Source organism: Protopterus annectens, chromosome 7.part0 (assembly GCF_019279795.1).
Source record: "Protopterus annectens isolate FY-2018-M chromosome 7.part0, PAN1.0, whole genome shotgun sequence".
Taxonomy (NCBI): Eukaryota; Metazoa; Chordata; order Ceratodontiformes; family Protopteridae; genus Protopterus; species Protopterus annectens.
The window spans coordinates 164,076,557-164,093,738 of NC_056739.1; the positions used below are offsets into that span (position 1 = coordinate 164,076,557).

General features: G+C 43.2%; 1 protein-coding gene across 1 annotated transcript in view; it reads right to left on the reverse strand.

The window, feature by feature from the left end:
• Nucleotides 1-17,182, reverse strand: part of STK38 (serine/threonine kinase 38) — a 1,097,533-nt gene that overhangs the window by 157,003 nt on the left and 923,348 nt on the right. Inside the window, exon 15 of the mRNA XM_044076623.1 lies at nucleotides 12,273-12,367. Coding sequence (XP_043932558.1) covers nucleotides 12,273-12,367 — 95 coding nt within the window. The remainder of the gene's footprint in view (nucleotides 1-12,272; nucleotides 12,368-17,182) is intronic.

Genomic DNA, 17,182 nt, shown 5'->3' on the forward strand with positions numbered 1-17,182 from the left:
GCGAGTTATGCTCCTTAGTAATGGATACCAGTGCTGTCTTGGCCAGTCTGGAGCTATCAAAATGCCTTTCGGTTGTTCTGCTTTGATCTTCAGTAACACCTTGGTCATTAATGGTAGAGGTGGGAATGCATAGATTGTTAGAGAGTTCCAGCTGAAGGAGAGAGCATCCATTCTCCAGGCTTGAGGATGGTGTGTCCTCGAACAGAACTTCTTCAGATGATGATTGAGGTGTGAGGCAAAGAGGTCTATGTCCGGCCTCCCCATGCATGAGTTATTTGTGAAAAAATGTCTGGATGCAACATCCATTCGTGCGGATCCAAGATGTTTCTGCTTAGATTGTCCGCCAGAACATTGTCCTTGCCTGGAACAAACTGGGATTGCAACTGTATGTTCAGTTTCAGGGCCTTTTCCCAAAGAGTCATTGTTAGCCTGCAGAGGAGGTAAGAATGAGTGCCTCCCTGTTTGTTTATGTACCACATAACAGTGGTGTTGTCTGTCTTTATTAGCAGTTGACCTTGCTGAAGAAATTTTCCGAAGGCCTCGATTGCATGAATCACAGCCAACATCTCTTTTTGATTGATGTGTAGATGCACTTCCCGGGGTGCCCATTGCCCTTGAATGCATCAGTCCTCCATGCGCGCCCACCCATCCATGATCTGAGGCGTCTGTTGTAATGGTTTGGCTTGTTTGAGCTTTGTTGAAAGACATGCCTTTGTTTAGCTGGCTTGCTTGTGCCCACCACAAAAATTCCTTTTGTAGACATGGAATGAGTGGAATAATTGCTTCTAAGTTGTGGCTGTGTTGAGACCATAAACTTTTTAGGTACCATTGTATTTTTCTCATGTGTAGTCTTGCCAGTGGAATCAGAAGAATGCAAGATGCCATGAAACCCAGAGCCTGCAGGGTTTTCCTTGCAGTCATCTGGGTGAGCTTTGCTAGGCTTTTGAAGTAATCTGGTAATTGTTCTTGTTTTTCTTCTGTGAGAAAAGCCATTTGTGAGTTTGTGTCCAGTTTGGCTCCTAGAAAAATTATTTGTTGGGATGGCAGTAGTCTTGATTTTTGAATGCTGACTGTGTATCCCAAAGCCTGTAGTAAGTGAATGACATAGTTCAAGTTTCTTATCAAGGTTTGCTTGCTGTCCGCTTGTATAAGGCAGTCGTCCAGGTAAGAGTATATTTGTATCCCCTGGAGTCTGCAGTGTGCAATTACTGATGCCAGGCATTTCGTGAATACTCTGGGCACAGTAGATAAGCCAAAAGGCAATGCTGAGAATTGATAATGCTCTGACCCTGCAAGAAATCTGAGGTATCTTCTGCAACTGTGTATGATTGGGACATGCAGGTATGCCTCCTTGAGGTCCAGAGTAACCAGCCAAGACCCCTTGCCCAACATGGGAAGAAGTTGTTGTAACGTCAGTATTTTGAATTTTGGCACAATGAGAAAAGTGTTTAGAGCGGACAAGTCCACTATAGGTCTCCATTGCTTTTCTTTTCTTGGAACAAGGAACAGTCTTGAGTAGAATCCCTGGCCTTGTTCCTGAGGAGGAACCTTTTCTATTGCTTTGATTTGTAGCAGCTTTGAAACCTGTATGAGTGCCTCTGCCCTTTGATTTTGTGGCAGGTTTGGCATGCCTTGTCTTGTTGGTAAGGCATGGAAGTGGAACCTGTAACCTTTGTCTATGTCCAGAATCCATTTGTCCTTTGTTAAAACGTGCCAATTTCTTGAAAATAAGGATAATTTTCCGCCTAAAGGTGCTTCTCTTTGAGCCTTGGTCGGCGGTGTCAAAGTCAAGTCATTGTGATTGTCCCTGTGGAGCAACAGAAGTCCCTGCGCCACTTCTCTGATTAGTCGGTTGCCATTGGCGCCCCCTGTAGGAGCCTCGGTATTGCCCTCTACCTCGAGCACACCTGTTTTTTCCCCTTTGGAACTTGTCAGTGTCTGGAAAGGACCAATTCTTCGAAGGCCAATTCCTGCTGAACCTTGGTGGCTGAACCTGGAGGAAATCTTTGACTGTTTGTACTGATTTAGCCTTTTCCTCAATTGATTTCAACACATCCCGAGCATTAGCACCAAATAGCTTGTGTTTTTCCAGAGGTGCATCTAGAAGCTTTACTTTAACATGATCTGGCAATGCCTGTTCTTTCAACCAAGCATGTCTACGAATGACAGCCCCTGTCATAGCTGCCCTACATGAAGCTTCCAATGCATCATAACCACACTGTAGAAAATGCTTGCTAACCTGCTGAGTATTATGAACCAAATCCTGCAAGGCCTTTCTATCTAAAGGCTCAGGAGAGGCTAACTTTTTCTGCAAATCATCCATCAAGAAATCCTGATACTGAAACATATGAAAAAGACAGTTAAGTGCCCTCATGGCAAGGGTGGTTGAGGTATAAACTTTTTTGCCCCACCTCTCCAGGGACCTAGATTCCCTGTCAGCGGGCAAAGGATTTTTGGCCGTGGAAGTGGCCACTCCCTTGGGCCCCTGGGAAATAGTTTCTATGTCAACAGAGTGGGCCTTAAAGAGATGTTTATGAGTTTCAGGAACCCTGTAATATCTGTCTGGCTTGACAGGAGCAGGAGGGAGAGAATCAGGGGAAGCACTCGAGTCTGAGTACACATCATCCAATACATCTAACACAGGTGGAATAGCTAAAGGCCTGTGCTGGGGTAACTTAAGGAAAGTACGAAGCCTTTTCCTGGAGTCGGAGAAATCCTGGCCCTGCCACTGAAAATGCTCTCTCATGGAGTGGAAAATTTCCCCGAAAGAAATATCCTCAGGAGGTGAGGCAGAGGGAATAGATTCATCAGCATCAGAATCCTCGTAGGCCTGGAAGGATTCTTCCTGGGAATCTGAATGACCTGAATTGCCAGAGGCTTCATCTGAGGAAAAGGTATCTGTCTGCTCAACCCTAGGCCTTTTGTCTGCAGGCGGCTGAGAACCTCTGTCTGGATGAGCCTGAGAGCCTCTGAGTAATGAAATAAGATCTGCAGCTAAAGTCAAGATCTGTTTATCAGAAGTGGGACCCTGAGAAAAAGATTTAGGAGGGAGAGACTTAGCCTGGTTGGCAGCCTTAGCACGTGTGTAGGCCTTGATGGACATAAACACTGGAGGCCTAGCTGCCCCACGTGCAGGAGTAACTTTGTCCACCGGTATGGTGTCAGCCAAAACTTGGGTTTCGGTTTCAGGAGGAAAATCAACAACCGGCACAGAGGAAGCCTCCGGGACCGAAGTGTGCGGTAAAGCGGTGTCGTTGGTCTGGAGCGGTTGAATTACCGCCTCCGAGGAGACTGATGCACTCGCGGTAGGTTTTGGCGTGGTGTCGGTGGAAGTCGCGGGCAGAGAATGTCGGTCCCGGTCCTTCCGTTTTTTGGAAATAAGTGATGTCGGTTGTTCCGACGGCATGATATAGGAGTAATTTTCCCCAAAAAAGTCTACAGCAAATTCTGCCCGGCGCCTGAGAGTGCGCTTATTGAAGCAAGCACAGGCCGCGACGCCGTGGTCTGGGCCAAGGCAGGGAAGGCAGTAAGAATGGAAGTCCTTATGAGGTATTTGTTTACCACAAGACAAACAGTTATTAACTTTTGCAGTTTTATCTGACATCAGCTGAGGCAAGAAAAGGTTACCCAACGGGGTACTTAGCTTTTTGATGACTTCGGTAACTGAAAACACAGGAGCTGACCGACTGGCACTTGCGAACTGCTTCTGCTTCGGGCACCGCACGGCAAGAAAGACTGAAGAAGATGGCGTCGACTGATGCTTTTATACCCCAGTCGCTCTGACGTCTGGGAAGAGGCGACATCAGCCGACGCCGGACCCAGACTTTGGAATCCGGCCGACCGAAGGGCTGCCTGAGGCAGGACAACCCATATGTAAGGACTGCAGTTGCATTCTTGAAGGACATCGAAAATTTCTAGCTGGTCAAGAGGAGAAGGTCAACACCTGCATCACACTGCATGCTTTATACCCCTGACTACCTGATGTCATGGAAGATGAGACAGCATCCGTCGCAGGACTCAAGACTTTGATATTCAGGCTGGCGGAGGACTACCTGCAGGCAGATAACACAAACGTAATGACTGCAATAGTGACACAGGAAGAACATCTACCTGGGCCACATAATCCAAGAGCACCTCCATGTCTCTTCATGTAGTCCAGGGAGGTGCGTCTCAGGTCATTCACACCCACATAGACAGTGACAGAGTCATACTTGTACTTGTGCAGTGACCTGAGTGAGTGCGTTGTGTCAGATTCTGGGACCCGATAGACAGCTGACTGTTACCTTCTCCTTATTCAACCTAGTGAGTGGGACATCAGTGTGCTTCACTATCGAGTCACCTATGATTAGTGTATTGGGCAAGCTGTTTTGCCTTCGGGGCTTAGGTTGAGGGGCACACTGTGTAGGTGAGCTATGTGTCTTGTGGTTTGTGCTGTGCTGTGTTGGTTGACTGCGTTTCTGCCTTGGAGGTCCCTTCTGTTTGGGTAGAATTCTATTGAGAGCCTCTGCTAAGATGGGTGTGTGGTTTGTGTTTTTATGCGAGAGCTGCGATGGTGGGTGTTCTGAAGGGCTGTGTGTTGCATGCAGTGTGATGCAGGTGTTGACCTTCTCCTCTTGACCAGCTATTCCGGTCTTGGCTTGAGAGTGCATGGCTTCCAATGTGGACATATAAGTGCATCTCTCACAAGTCTGAGTGTTGGGAGGTAAGAGGAGAGGGTTGTCTGTGTACATGAGGCAGTTGTTACACTGCCTCAGAATGCCCAAGTTCACCAGGTTAATAGGAGAAAGCACAAGAAACTGACCTTTAGACGTGCCAGAAGGGATAGTCATTATTACCAAGTACTGGAGCTGTTTTCTTACATATTCTTTTTACAGGAAAAATGTCACTTGAGGTGTTTGAGTCTGTACAGAGCACTGCCAAACACTTGAGGGGAAATAATACGTAGACGCTGAAAATTTAAGGATTAAGTATTTAGGCAGATATTCTGAAGTTAGAAAGAAATCAAGCAGTACTTACTGAAAAATAAAGAATTAGCTTGTCAAGAATGAAGAAAAGAGGCGGCTACTGCCTGGCAACTACTAATGCGTGTCTCAGCACAGCTTCACTCTGTTGGGATACAATACTCCTTTGCTTCTTCTCTCACCAGAAGCAAAATTTTAGCACTAATCCCAAGAAGAGAAGCAGGCCATGGCCTCTGGTGATCCACAGTCTTGTCCCAGATGATGCAAGGGTCTGCAGGCTTGTAGCCTTTTTCTGGCAGATGCCTCAAATAGCAACCAGACCAATCAGGTACATTAAGCACAGACAGTCACTCTCCAACAAGAGAGAGTCAGGAATCAATGCACTCTGCTGCTTCTCTCACCAAGACCAGAATATAAGCACAGATTCCAAGCTGTCACCTATAAAGCAGTTATTAAGCTTTCTGATCAGCAGTCTCCAGGAAATAATGTAACTGCACTCCTTCTCTCACCATGAGAAAACAGAAGCATAATCCCAAGATGACTACTAAAAGGCAGAATGTGGGCTCTTCAATAACTGGTCTTGCAATAGATGCTTAAAGGTAAGATGAAAAAAAATGGTTTATCCTAAACACTGCAGTGTGCACTACGGGAGTTAGATGTGAAATTTGGTAACTTAAGTTTTACCTGTCTAAAAAGTTAAACTTTAGCGGAGAGTTACTATTTTTAAAACAGCAAGAGAGATTGAAAGGGGGTGGTCACTTTTGTATTCTGGTACTATGGAATACAGTAGGATGGCCAGTAAATTTAAATAGCAGAAGGGGAGTGATTTCACAAAATGATAATTTTGTGCTTACTCACACCAGCCAGTAAAAGCAGAGAAAAAATGAGATATGTGGTCAAATTAACATAAGGGGCAGGCAACTAGAAAGACAGTGGTGTTTAAGAACACAACAGTAACCGGGTGGGAGGGTCGGAAAAAAATTCTGCCTGACTCAAGAGACAGAGCCGTGGTCTCTTTTCAAGTTTTAATATGTAGTTAAAAGCAGAATACAAGTAAAACACAGTGTAAAGAAAACAAATCACAGTACACAAAATAGAAAAAAATACAAAATACAACCAATAAAAAGCAAACTAACATTTCCCTCACAGCAAACTGTAGCAGAGTCTGGGTGAGCCTAGTTCATTGTTTGTGTGTGTCTTTTCTAATGTGTAATTGCCAATGTACATCTAGGCAGTGTAACACAAATTTTGTGCAAAATGGGAAGACTCTGCAAGGTTAAATTCAGGTTCATCTCTGAAGTTACCTTGAGGAGAAATGGTGCATAAAATCATCATCTTTAAAGGTCAAATAAGGAATGGCAGTAGAAACTGCCTGAATTTCTGATATATGGCAGGATGAAGTGACTTCTGCTAGAAAGTCTTCTATGAAGGATACTTCAGTTGTGCCTTAGGTGTCAGCTTAAAAGGGGGGCAATGCAAGTTTCTTTAGCGTAAAATTCAAGTTCCAGAGAAGAACAGGGTTCTTTAAAGGAGGTCTGATAAGCAAAGGGCCCTTTAAGGAAGGCTATTCATTTAAGGATGGCAATGAATCTTTATGATGCCCCAGACAACAATTTAAAATTAATGAGAGATGAATGACTTTGGGCACCGCCCCCCCCCCCCCCCAAAAAAAAAATCCAGAACAGTTAGAAACAGATCTGAAAAGGGTCCCTCACACCATGGACTGCAAGCCAAGTAAGCCCAGTTCACCTGCTCTTGTATAATCTTCTTATTTTGCTTTGCCTCCAAGGCAAATGTCCAGATCAGGGACCACTCTCAAAGCATGAATAAGCAACAACTAAGCCTGTCTGCCAGAAACTGACTTATTCCAGGATGTAGGCTGCAATAAGAAAATGCATCAATAACCCACCCATTTCCATTCTGTCAAGGCCTTGCAACACAGAGCATGAATTATTTCTGACCTGCTTGCTTAATTGCCATACTATAACCACATTTTACCTGTGACTAGCCAATACACAAGACAAGACAGAGTCCTGAAGGGCTTACAAAGTAAGAACTTCTGCTGTCATCTTCCACACTTGGATGTGCAAGGTGGCTTCTAGTTACGACCATATACCCTAGACCATTCTGTTTTGACAGTGCCCTTACAATGCTGAGGTGTCCATGGAGGCTGTCACAGTGCCGGATCAGTAGATGAAAGGGAGTGCCTACAAAGAGGTCTGGAATTTGGGGTGTGTATAAACAATGCAGATGAGATTTGCAAGTATTGGATAGCTTAAGTTGTGACAGTGTGAAATTTGGATACCACCGAGTCTTCAATATCCAGTGACTGTCGAGGAGAGCCAAGAATACACTGACAGCTATCAGCCTAAAGCTTTAAAACACAGATGAGCTGGGGCAAAGGTCCACTAAAGTAACAGAATTGAACAGCAATAACCCATTTATGTGGTAAAGAAAATGATTAGACTAGTGTCCAACAGACAACTTATGAACACCATGGTCTGTGAGGGTTTTAAATTTTGTATTGGGTTATACTACAAAATGTTGAACAACAAAACCCAGACGATCAGAAATGCAGAAATAAGCCCACTGCACCGCTGACTCCCAAACTTATATATCCTACCTCCACAGTCACACTAACTCAAAGAAGCAAAACAATCTCCTAAAAAAGCCATTACTGCCAGCAATCACTTAGAAATCTCACCAACAATGATTTCCAATACAGAACAGTAGTCAGTGTTCTGCTCCTTAGCATAATGCATTTTGGGCAACTGATGCTTGAGGGATCGCTTTGTTCAACTGCAGAACACCCTTTGCTGTATTCAATGTTATGCCTTAGTAATGGAACTTGTGCTGTAAAGTGTCCGAAAAATTCAGTATACAGCTTAATGTTAGCAGAGCACACAGTCATTCATCCAAGAAGGGAACCCACTTATGGCTCTTGCAACCTCTAGTGTGCTGTTGCCTTGCATTTGATAAACACCCTCAGGACTGTGGCGAGTTTGAATGGAAGAACCCAAAACTGAAAGCTGTTGGCTTCTAGTTTGAGGTCCTTTAGATTTTTTTTTGGTTTCTGAAACAAAAAAAAAAAAAAGTCTCAAACATTATAGGTTCATAGGTTCATAGGTTTATACTAGGCTATCTGCCCTAAGGCATTTATAAGCCTAGCCCAAATTTTTGTGGCTTACGCCACCCCTTATATGAAAAAATACTGTGCCCATTAGTTTGTTGTGCCTCTGTCCAGCAGTGACACAGATATGATTCCCGGGGTAAACCTACGATCTCCCATCCACAGGTCTAGATTTCTCTTGAACAGAGTCAGCGAGGTGCTCTGCCTCACATGGACCGGGATTTTATTCCACAGCATAGGAGTCTCTGAGTGATAAATCTATCCCTCCAGCACGCCCTATTTATATCCGTGCTAAGGTTTAAGTCGCTTGCTCTAGTGGTTTTGGTGGATTTGGATTTTTGAGGTGGAGCATGTCCATTAATTCGGGTTGGACATGGCCTTGTATGTCAGGCACATGTCACCTCTGAGCAGACGGTATGCGACTGAATAGAGCTGGAGTTTCTTCAATCTGGCAGCATATGACAGATTTTGGAGTCCCTTTATCCTTTGGTGAGGAACTTTGGGGTTTCTCCAATTGCTGCAGATGTCGGGTGAGATACATCCCGAATGGGGCATTGTACTCGATCATTGGTCTGATAAGTGAAGAGTACAGGGGAACAATGACCTCACTAGATCTGGATGTGAATCCTTCATGATCAGGTGGGCAATGTAGAAGGTCTTTCTAACCACTTTAGCAATGTGAGTGTCAAAAGAAAGGCCACTGTCAACCTGGGTCCCCAGGTCCCTGATAACCTCTTCTGTGCTTAGTGGATTGCCACCTATATGGTAGCTTGGGGTTACCTTGTTTTTCCCGAAGGGTATGACTATACTTTTTTGGCGTTTAACTTCAGGCCATGGCTCTGGCACCAGCTATCTGTTTCCGTGAGTCCCTTCTGAAGGATATCCGTGTCCGATGCACTTTCCACTATGGCCCAGTTTGCAGTCGCCTGCAAACTTTGTCAGCCAAAGTCCTCCCATGTTGGCCTGTACTTCTGAGAAGTAGATGCCGAACAATAGGGGGCCAAGGACCGAGCCCTGTGGGACACCACTTGTGACCGGCTTGGAGTCTGACAGAGCGCCAGCAACTCTAACCCTGTGGGTTCTGTCCTTAAGCCAGTTTGCAACCCATCTTGTGACATATGGGTTTACATTTAAGCTGGTAAGTTTTTCTACAATACCCGAGTGGGGTATTGTGTCGAAGCCTTTGCAAGGTCAAGGTAGGCTGTATGGACTGCCTTTCCTCATCAATGGCCTTGGTGACTGTTTCAAGAAGTCGACCAAGTTCAAAAGGCATGATCTTCCCTTGACAAAGCCAAACTGGGTCGGGTCCAATGTCTGCAAGTCCCCTATATCTTTGTTTATGAGCTCCATTATGATCCTCTCCATAGCTTTGCAGACTAGACTTGTTAAGCTTATGGGGCGGTAATTACCAGGGTCCGTAGAGGTGCCGCCTTTGTGGAGTGGGACCACAGTTGCCGTACGCCACTCCTTGGGCACGTATCCTGTGGTAAGGCTGAGATTAATCAGCTGCCTTATGTGCGGGTTTAATTCCTCATTTAGCTCGTGTAGCACACAGCCGGGGACACCATCCGGTCCCACTGATGCTGTGTTTTTAGCTTTAGAGAGAGCAGCTTTCACCTGCGCATTTGAGATGTCCGGGAGGCTACACTCTGCTGGGATAGTTATCTCTCCTTTAGGGGGGGAGAGGGGGGTGAAGTTTGCACTGAACCTGTCTGCCAGTATGTTGGCAATGTCTGTGGGTTCAGTGATTTTTGTATCATTTTGGACTAATTCTGAGCATACCTGGGAGTTTCCACATAGGTTCCTAACATAGCTGAAAAAGGCCTTATGATTGTCCTTTGAATCCATGGCAATTTTTATCTCAAAATTGGCCTTGGTTGATTTTATGAGTGCTCGTATTTTTTTACTAATAATGATCAGGGGTGACTTCCCTTTTATGGATTTTGTTCCATCATGTAATAGCTTTCTCCTCTTATTGTAAAGTTTGTTAATGGCTGGGGTCCACCAGACTGGACGTTTGCCCTTTGTGGAAAGAGTCTTGGTTTTATTTGGGATTGCCTGATCCATGCAGTCCTGGAGGTGTTCATAGAAGGCATTTGTAAGGGCTTCCGCAGCTTGGGTTGTGGTTTTCTCTGGCTCAGGGGCCTTGAAGGATACCATACCAGTCTTGAGTAGTGTGAAGTTTGCTTTAGAGAAGTTCTTCACTATGGTCTTTTTTGTTTGGGGTGGGGGCGGGATGTGGATTTCCAGTGAGATTAGTTTATGATCAGATCTCACCAATGAGGGATATACTTCCGGTGTGGAACATTTTGTCCCCATGTTTGTGACAATGAGATCTAGTATATTTTCTCCTCTCGTGGGAACAGTGACTAGCTGTTCCATGGCATTTGAATTTATGAACTCCAGGAACCGTTGGGCTAGAAAGTTAGGGCTTGAGTAATGTTCCCAGTCTATATTCGGGTAGTTGAAGTCACCCAATATGACGGTGTTTGGAGATACATTTATACTCTCCAGTGTCTTCAGGAAAGGCTGTGTGGGGTTCCTGAGTTTATGAGGGTGGCCTGTAGCATGCTACAATTTGTAGAGCAGTTTTGCCTATGGTTAGTTGCACCTGGATGGTTTCCAAGCTTGCGTTGCCACCAACCTGGAGGTGTGGGTATCCTTTATGAATATGGATACACCCCCTCCTTTTGTGGTGTGGTCCGGGTTTTGGGGCCGGAACGCATGATATGAGGTAAAACCTAATAGTGCCGGGGTGCTCTCAGGAGCCTTGAACCAGGTTTCAGTTACAGCACAGACATCGATGTTCTCCATACTGAGAAGGGCCTCGAGTGCGTGCATTTTGAGATTTAGACTCCCTCAAACAACATTAGACTCCCTCTGATCTGGCAGGACATGCTAGGCAGCTCGTTTTTAGAGCAAACTGGTTGTCTCTTTTTTAACTGCTCTCATATGACAGGACGGAATGTTAGCTAATCATGGGGACAGAAAGGAACAGAAATTAGTAACCTCTGGATATAATGGCCCTTATCCATCTTTTCTGAATAGTAATAGACAATGGACGGACAGATGACCATTCCCAACTGCCTCCAGACTGCAATATTTAGGCAAACCCTTAGGGGCTCTGCTGAAATTGCCATCTATAAGGAGAGTCCTAGAACTCAACATTTTGCTGACTTGTTTCTAATTCTGTCTGGGCATCTGGTCTGGGAGGAACATGGCCATGCTGACCTCCCCCACACAGTTGGTTGTGTTGCTGTTGCACATACCATTTGAACAATGCTTCCCTCAGGATCCCCCAAGCCCGGGCCTACATTCACTGTGGTTTTAAAGACAGATCCCTCACAGCTGTGAGAGTCTTACTCTCTCTTGGTGACTGCTTCTGTCACTGCTCTGTCTTCTGTGTTAAGCATGAAAAGGTTCTATACCAAAATCACTGTTTGAGCCTGAGAATTTTAATTACTTTATTTCACTTAAAATTTGTATAGTGAGGTTGAGCCCTGATCACAAATGGCCAATTTCAGTCTTCAGCCCAGGAATACAAAGAAAGTCAGAATTACATTTAGTGAGACAGTTAAGAGTATAATGAAAATGCACATTTGTGCAATACCATCAGCTAACAAAAATGTAAAGAATATGTACAATTTTAATATACATTTACAATAAAATCAAAACAAATCTCATGCAGACAGTGCTGTGTCTGCGTGGCAGTTACAGGTGTGTGCTGTCTAAGGGTGAATAATGGGATAGCTGATTGGAGTGAAGGATAGCTGATTGGAGTGAAGGATATTAGTTTGTGAGCACATTGAAGGAGAAGTTATGTTAAGCAAAATATTATGCGAGAGAGAAGTTTAAATTGGTCTGATGGTTAAGTGTTGAGGACTACAGCTCTAAACTATTAATGAGCTGCTTCCTGTGTCCAGGGTTTGATTCCTTCCATCTTCATTTGCCTACTGTGTAACTCTGAGCAAATCACTTGACTAAACAGCATTCCATGTTCTCCCCTGAAATGGGACAATTCATCTAATGGACTTACCTGATCAACAAATAGGTAAAATGTAATAAAAAATAAAAATACTTGTTTCTTCATTTGTCCCAAATAGGAATGAAATTGATTTAGCTTTCTCAGCTTAACAATTAAAACATACCTGGAGGTCAAAAAAAGCTGAACTAAAGCTCACCTGTTGGTTTTAGGATATCAGACTCTGGAAATTCATCAAAATTTGAAGTGTCATCAATGCTTTTAATTTCTATAGGTATTGCAGCAGGTCTCTCTCTGGCACAAAAAATAGAAGAAGAAAAATATAAGCCTTCAAATCCTTCATTTATCATACATAAACAGCTGTCCAAATTAAGCTACCAATATTAAGTTAAAAGCAAGAAATTCTCTCAGAAGAAAAAACACAAACTTTTTTTTTTCTGCACAAGAAAAAACAGCCAACTTCATGCATTGTAAATAATCTCACAGTTTTGTTTCAGCTCTGTTGGTGTGAAGTACTATTTGGGGCTTATTGCAGAAAAAAAATGTTAATTTCAGCTTCAAGTGATAAATTCTGTGCAGATCAAGTTTAATCACAGAATTTCATCACCTGATACTACACACTGGGATACCATTACTTGGAAAAAATGAATGCTCTGTCTGGCTAATATCAGTTTACTGATTTAAGATTAAGAAGTGAACAAAGTTAAGCAAACTTCAGTAATTAATTGCAGACCGTGCTTATAACAGAACGAGTTGGAAGAATCAGTTTACTTTTGTAAATGCTGAAATTAGAAACTTGGTTAAAAAAAGTCTGGAAGAATAAACTGATGAGTTTGAATACAAGGCCTTGAACCATTTGGGCATCATACCAAGATCCTTCTGTTACACTAAGTTTCTGTGGGCTTACCTGAATTATTTACTGACATGGCTATTTCTAATATTAAGATGGAGGTCGTGCACAGGCTGTCTCCCACTCCCTCATCAAGAAGTACACTATAATTCTCATTTCGGTTATGTGAAAAATCAAATCTTCCAAGGTGCAAGGAAGCATTGCTGATTTTTTTAACACACTCCTGACTATTAACTTCCCTGCCTCTACAGTAAACAGGAGGAAAGCTTTTGCCCATATTCAAAACTTACTGGAAAAGGGGTTATTAAGATTTCAATATTCTGCTAATCTCCAGACTGCTTACTAGAACTCTGCCTTCTGGTTCAGTTACATTTTTGTTACAGGATAGGCAGCAAGAGAGAACCCAGAGGATCTACTGAACCCAACTTAGCTTCCCCCAGATCAACTCTGACCAATGTAAGGAGGCTGTCGAGGAGATAAGAGTCACCTTAAGGCTGCATCATACTCTACTGAAGACTGTTTATTTTCTCCACTCCAAGTGCTGTCCAGTAACAACCTGTGGGTGTGTCTTGCAACAGACGTTCAGTGCTGCTCTGCCCCTCACTACCTCAAGTGCCTACCATCTGCAAGATGCCCCACCCACCCTAGCCAACATATCCAGTTATTATCCTGGTTTGGAACTCAACCATACAAATGACCAGTTTGGACTACTAGAAAAGGGGTCGGCTACTGATTTTTGTCTTAAAACATCTCTGTTTTCGAGGGCACATTTACTCTGGGAAGTGCCGTAGTCTCCTTATTTTCTGTCTGTGGCAAATATTAACACCACAGTGGCTTTTTCTCAGTTCTGCTTATTCACGTAATATATTTGGGTAAGATAGTGCTTGAAAATTTTCTGCAGAACTTCATACACATAGATGAATCTTTCAACTATAGCAGAGATTTGGTAGAATTCAGTGCAACTTCTTTAGCAGTCATGGCTGACTGTAGCAGGTTCACTCATGCAATCCATTCATCTCTCTGCTGGATGTCCTCATCTCCCCTTGTCTACTTCCTCTCTCTTCCAAATTCTCTTCACCAACTCATCTGTTTTCCTGCACATGTACCCAAATCATCATACTCTGTTCTGTTTGATCTTCTCTGCAGTTGGACCTATTTCACCATCTACTCTGATATAATTTCATCTGTTCCACAGCGTGCATCCTACCATCTATCTCTGGCACTTATGTCCATCACTTCTAACTTCAACTGTTCTGCCCATAGTGCCCACATTTCTATACCATACAGAAGTACTGGTTGCACCACTGTTTTGTACACCTTACTTTTCATTTTGGCATTCTTCTGTCATGTTACCCCTTGCATAATGTGCCAGCTGGCTGCAACCTCTCCGATTCTACTTTTCACATCCTGATTCGCACTTCCCTTCTCAACCACTTCTTTCAGATACTTAAAACTATTAACCTGCTCCAATTTTTCTCTTCTGTCTTAATTTTCAGCTCCTTCTGATTTCCCCACTTGCTGCCATGACAACCATCTTGTCTGAACTCAGTTCCATCCCATGTGCATGCAGTTTTTCAATCATTCCCCTATCACTTGCTAAAGTTCTTCCTCAGACTCTGTCTGTAATGCCTCATCACCTGCATGCATCAGCTTTGTTGATTTGTCCCCTCCAACCTGTTTGCTAAATTAGTCCATCACCAGTGTGAACAGGAGCAGGCCTACAGTTCAACCCTGATGCACACCCACTCCTGATGGAAACCCCCCTTTGTGAGTTCAAACACTGTTCATATTTCTGTCACTGTATCCCTGTACATAGCCTACACCAATTCTACCAAGGTTTCTGGGAATTTAAGCCATCACAGGACTGCCAGAATCAACTTTCTTGGAACCCTGTCAAATGCTTTCTCCGAGACTAAGAATGCTCAGTTGTACTCTTTCCGCATTTCTAGCGTCTTCTCTACTGTCCATCTCCCTGCAAACAACGGGTCAGTTGTGCTGCATCCTGACCTGAAAATGAACTGTTCATCTCCCACCTTACTTTTTACTATTCTGTGTATTTGCTTATCAATCACTCTCTATAGCACTTTAATGTGGTGACAAAGATCAATCCAGTTATACTTTCCACAGTTGTGAATGCCCCCTTTGTTCTTATTTCCTGGCACTAGGATGCTTATTCTCCAGTTACGTGGAATATCTCTCTCTCCATACTTCTACAAGTTCCCTCAGGAGCCATTTCTCTCCTCACTCACCAACAGCTTGATCGTATCTGCTGTCCCCTCACCTGAGCATGCAGCTTTTCCTGATTTCATTTTCATTAGTATTGTTCTTCAAATGGAGTTGGCAGTCATATTCAGGTGAAATATCAAGTTTCAGAAATACAGGCCTATATAGTGCACAAATCTTTCACACACTGTACCGGGCAATGGGTGAGCTTCCATTTGTTTCACAGCTTTGTCCAGATGAACACACTAGAAAGAATCCTAGCTGTGTATGGGGTTGACATGCCCCATGATGCAATCTTGGTAGATTAAAAATGGAAAAAAAGAAGTTATGTACTCAACATAACGTTCCATTTGTGTTTTCCATTTTCATTCTTCCTTAACATGTGGGTTCATATCTGACCCACTGATCCAACTCTGCCACTTTTTACAGCTTGTAGCCTACTGCACACTCTCATGGCTCCTCCCTTACCCACAATGTTAGTGCCTCCCTCCATACCTCACATCTTGTTTGCTGCTCTTTATTCCTAAACAATCATGTATATGTGAGAAACCACTATCTGGAGCTCAAAAAGAAGAAAAGTGGGTCCTCTGTTTTCCTCTCATCCTTCCAGAAGTTATAAATCACAAAGGGTATGGGATGGAGGGAGGGGAGCTGAGGAAGAATGACAATGGACAATACAGATGGAACGTTATTGTGAGTACACAACTTCTTTATCTGATGGTCAATTTTCACTCATTCCTCAACATGTGGGACAGACTCACAGTTACTTGAATGCAGGGTAGACTCTAAAAGGATATTCTTGAGTACTAGAGACCAGATCAACTTTGCAATGAACAGTAAAAGTATGGGGATTTGCCGAAGTGGCTACAGCACAAATATCATTGTTGTATCTGGACAGAAATACTGAAGAAGTTGTCATGGATCTGGCTAAATGAGCTCTCAACAGTTTTGGCAGGGACAAACTCAATTTATTATAGACAAAGGAAATGCAATCAGTTAGCCACTTGGCTAAGGTTATTTTGGGACCCAATTTTGATACTGAAAAGGATAACAAATAACTGATCTGACCTTCTGAATTTGTCAGTTCTATGCAGATAGAAACAACTGTCGGTGAACATCTAACAAATGCAAACTGCATTCCCCTTTGTTTGGGAAATTTGGAAAGAAGACTAGAAGGCTGATGGATTAAGGTTGGATCCTGACACCACCTTAGGAAGAAAAGATGTGTATCTTTATGGAAAATCAAATAAGGGGGTTTAGAGAATATGGCTTGCAGTTCTGAAACTCTCCTAGCTGATGTAGTAGCTAACAAAATATTGTTTTCTAAGTTAAAAACTTTAGTTCACATTTAGAAGCTGGTTCAAATGGTAATTGAGTCAGGGCTTGTAAGACTAGGCTCAAGTCCCACGGTGGAGTAGGATCTTTAAAACGGGGAGGCTTAGTAAAAAGGTTACATTGTAGAGATTAAGCTAAGGAAAAATTGTTAACTCCAACATGAAAATTAGAGATAGCAGCCAATGAAATTTTTAACTGTTGAACTAGCCCCTTCATTAAAAACAGTAGCTAAAAATGAGAGAACCTTGGCTACTGACACTGAAAATGGATCAATGTCTTTTTGTTGAGCCCAAATAACAAATCTTTTCCATTTACTTTTGTAAATCTTCCTAGTTGAAGCTTTGTGGAAACACAATAGGATGTGACGGACAGGGGAGGAGAGCCTGGATTTGTCTAGCTATTAATGGAATTGGAGAAACCATGCGGTCAAACTTTAGGCCCAAAATGTCTGGATTAATCACATCTGTTAGATGAAACAGAAGATCAGGAATTGGATCCAGAATCCATGGAGGATGAATTAGATGCGGCCGGAGGAAGGGGAACCAAATCTGACAAGACCAATAAGGGGCAATGAGGATGACTCTGCTCTTCAACTGAGATGTTTTCTGAAGAATCCAAAAACAAGTGAATAAACCACCACCAAATCCAGTTAACATCACAACAATGAAATAAAACAAAAAACAAAGTCACTGGAACCACAA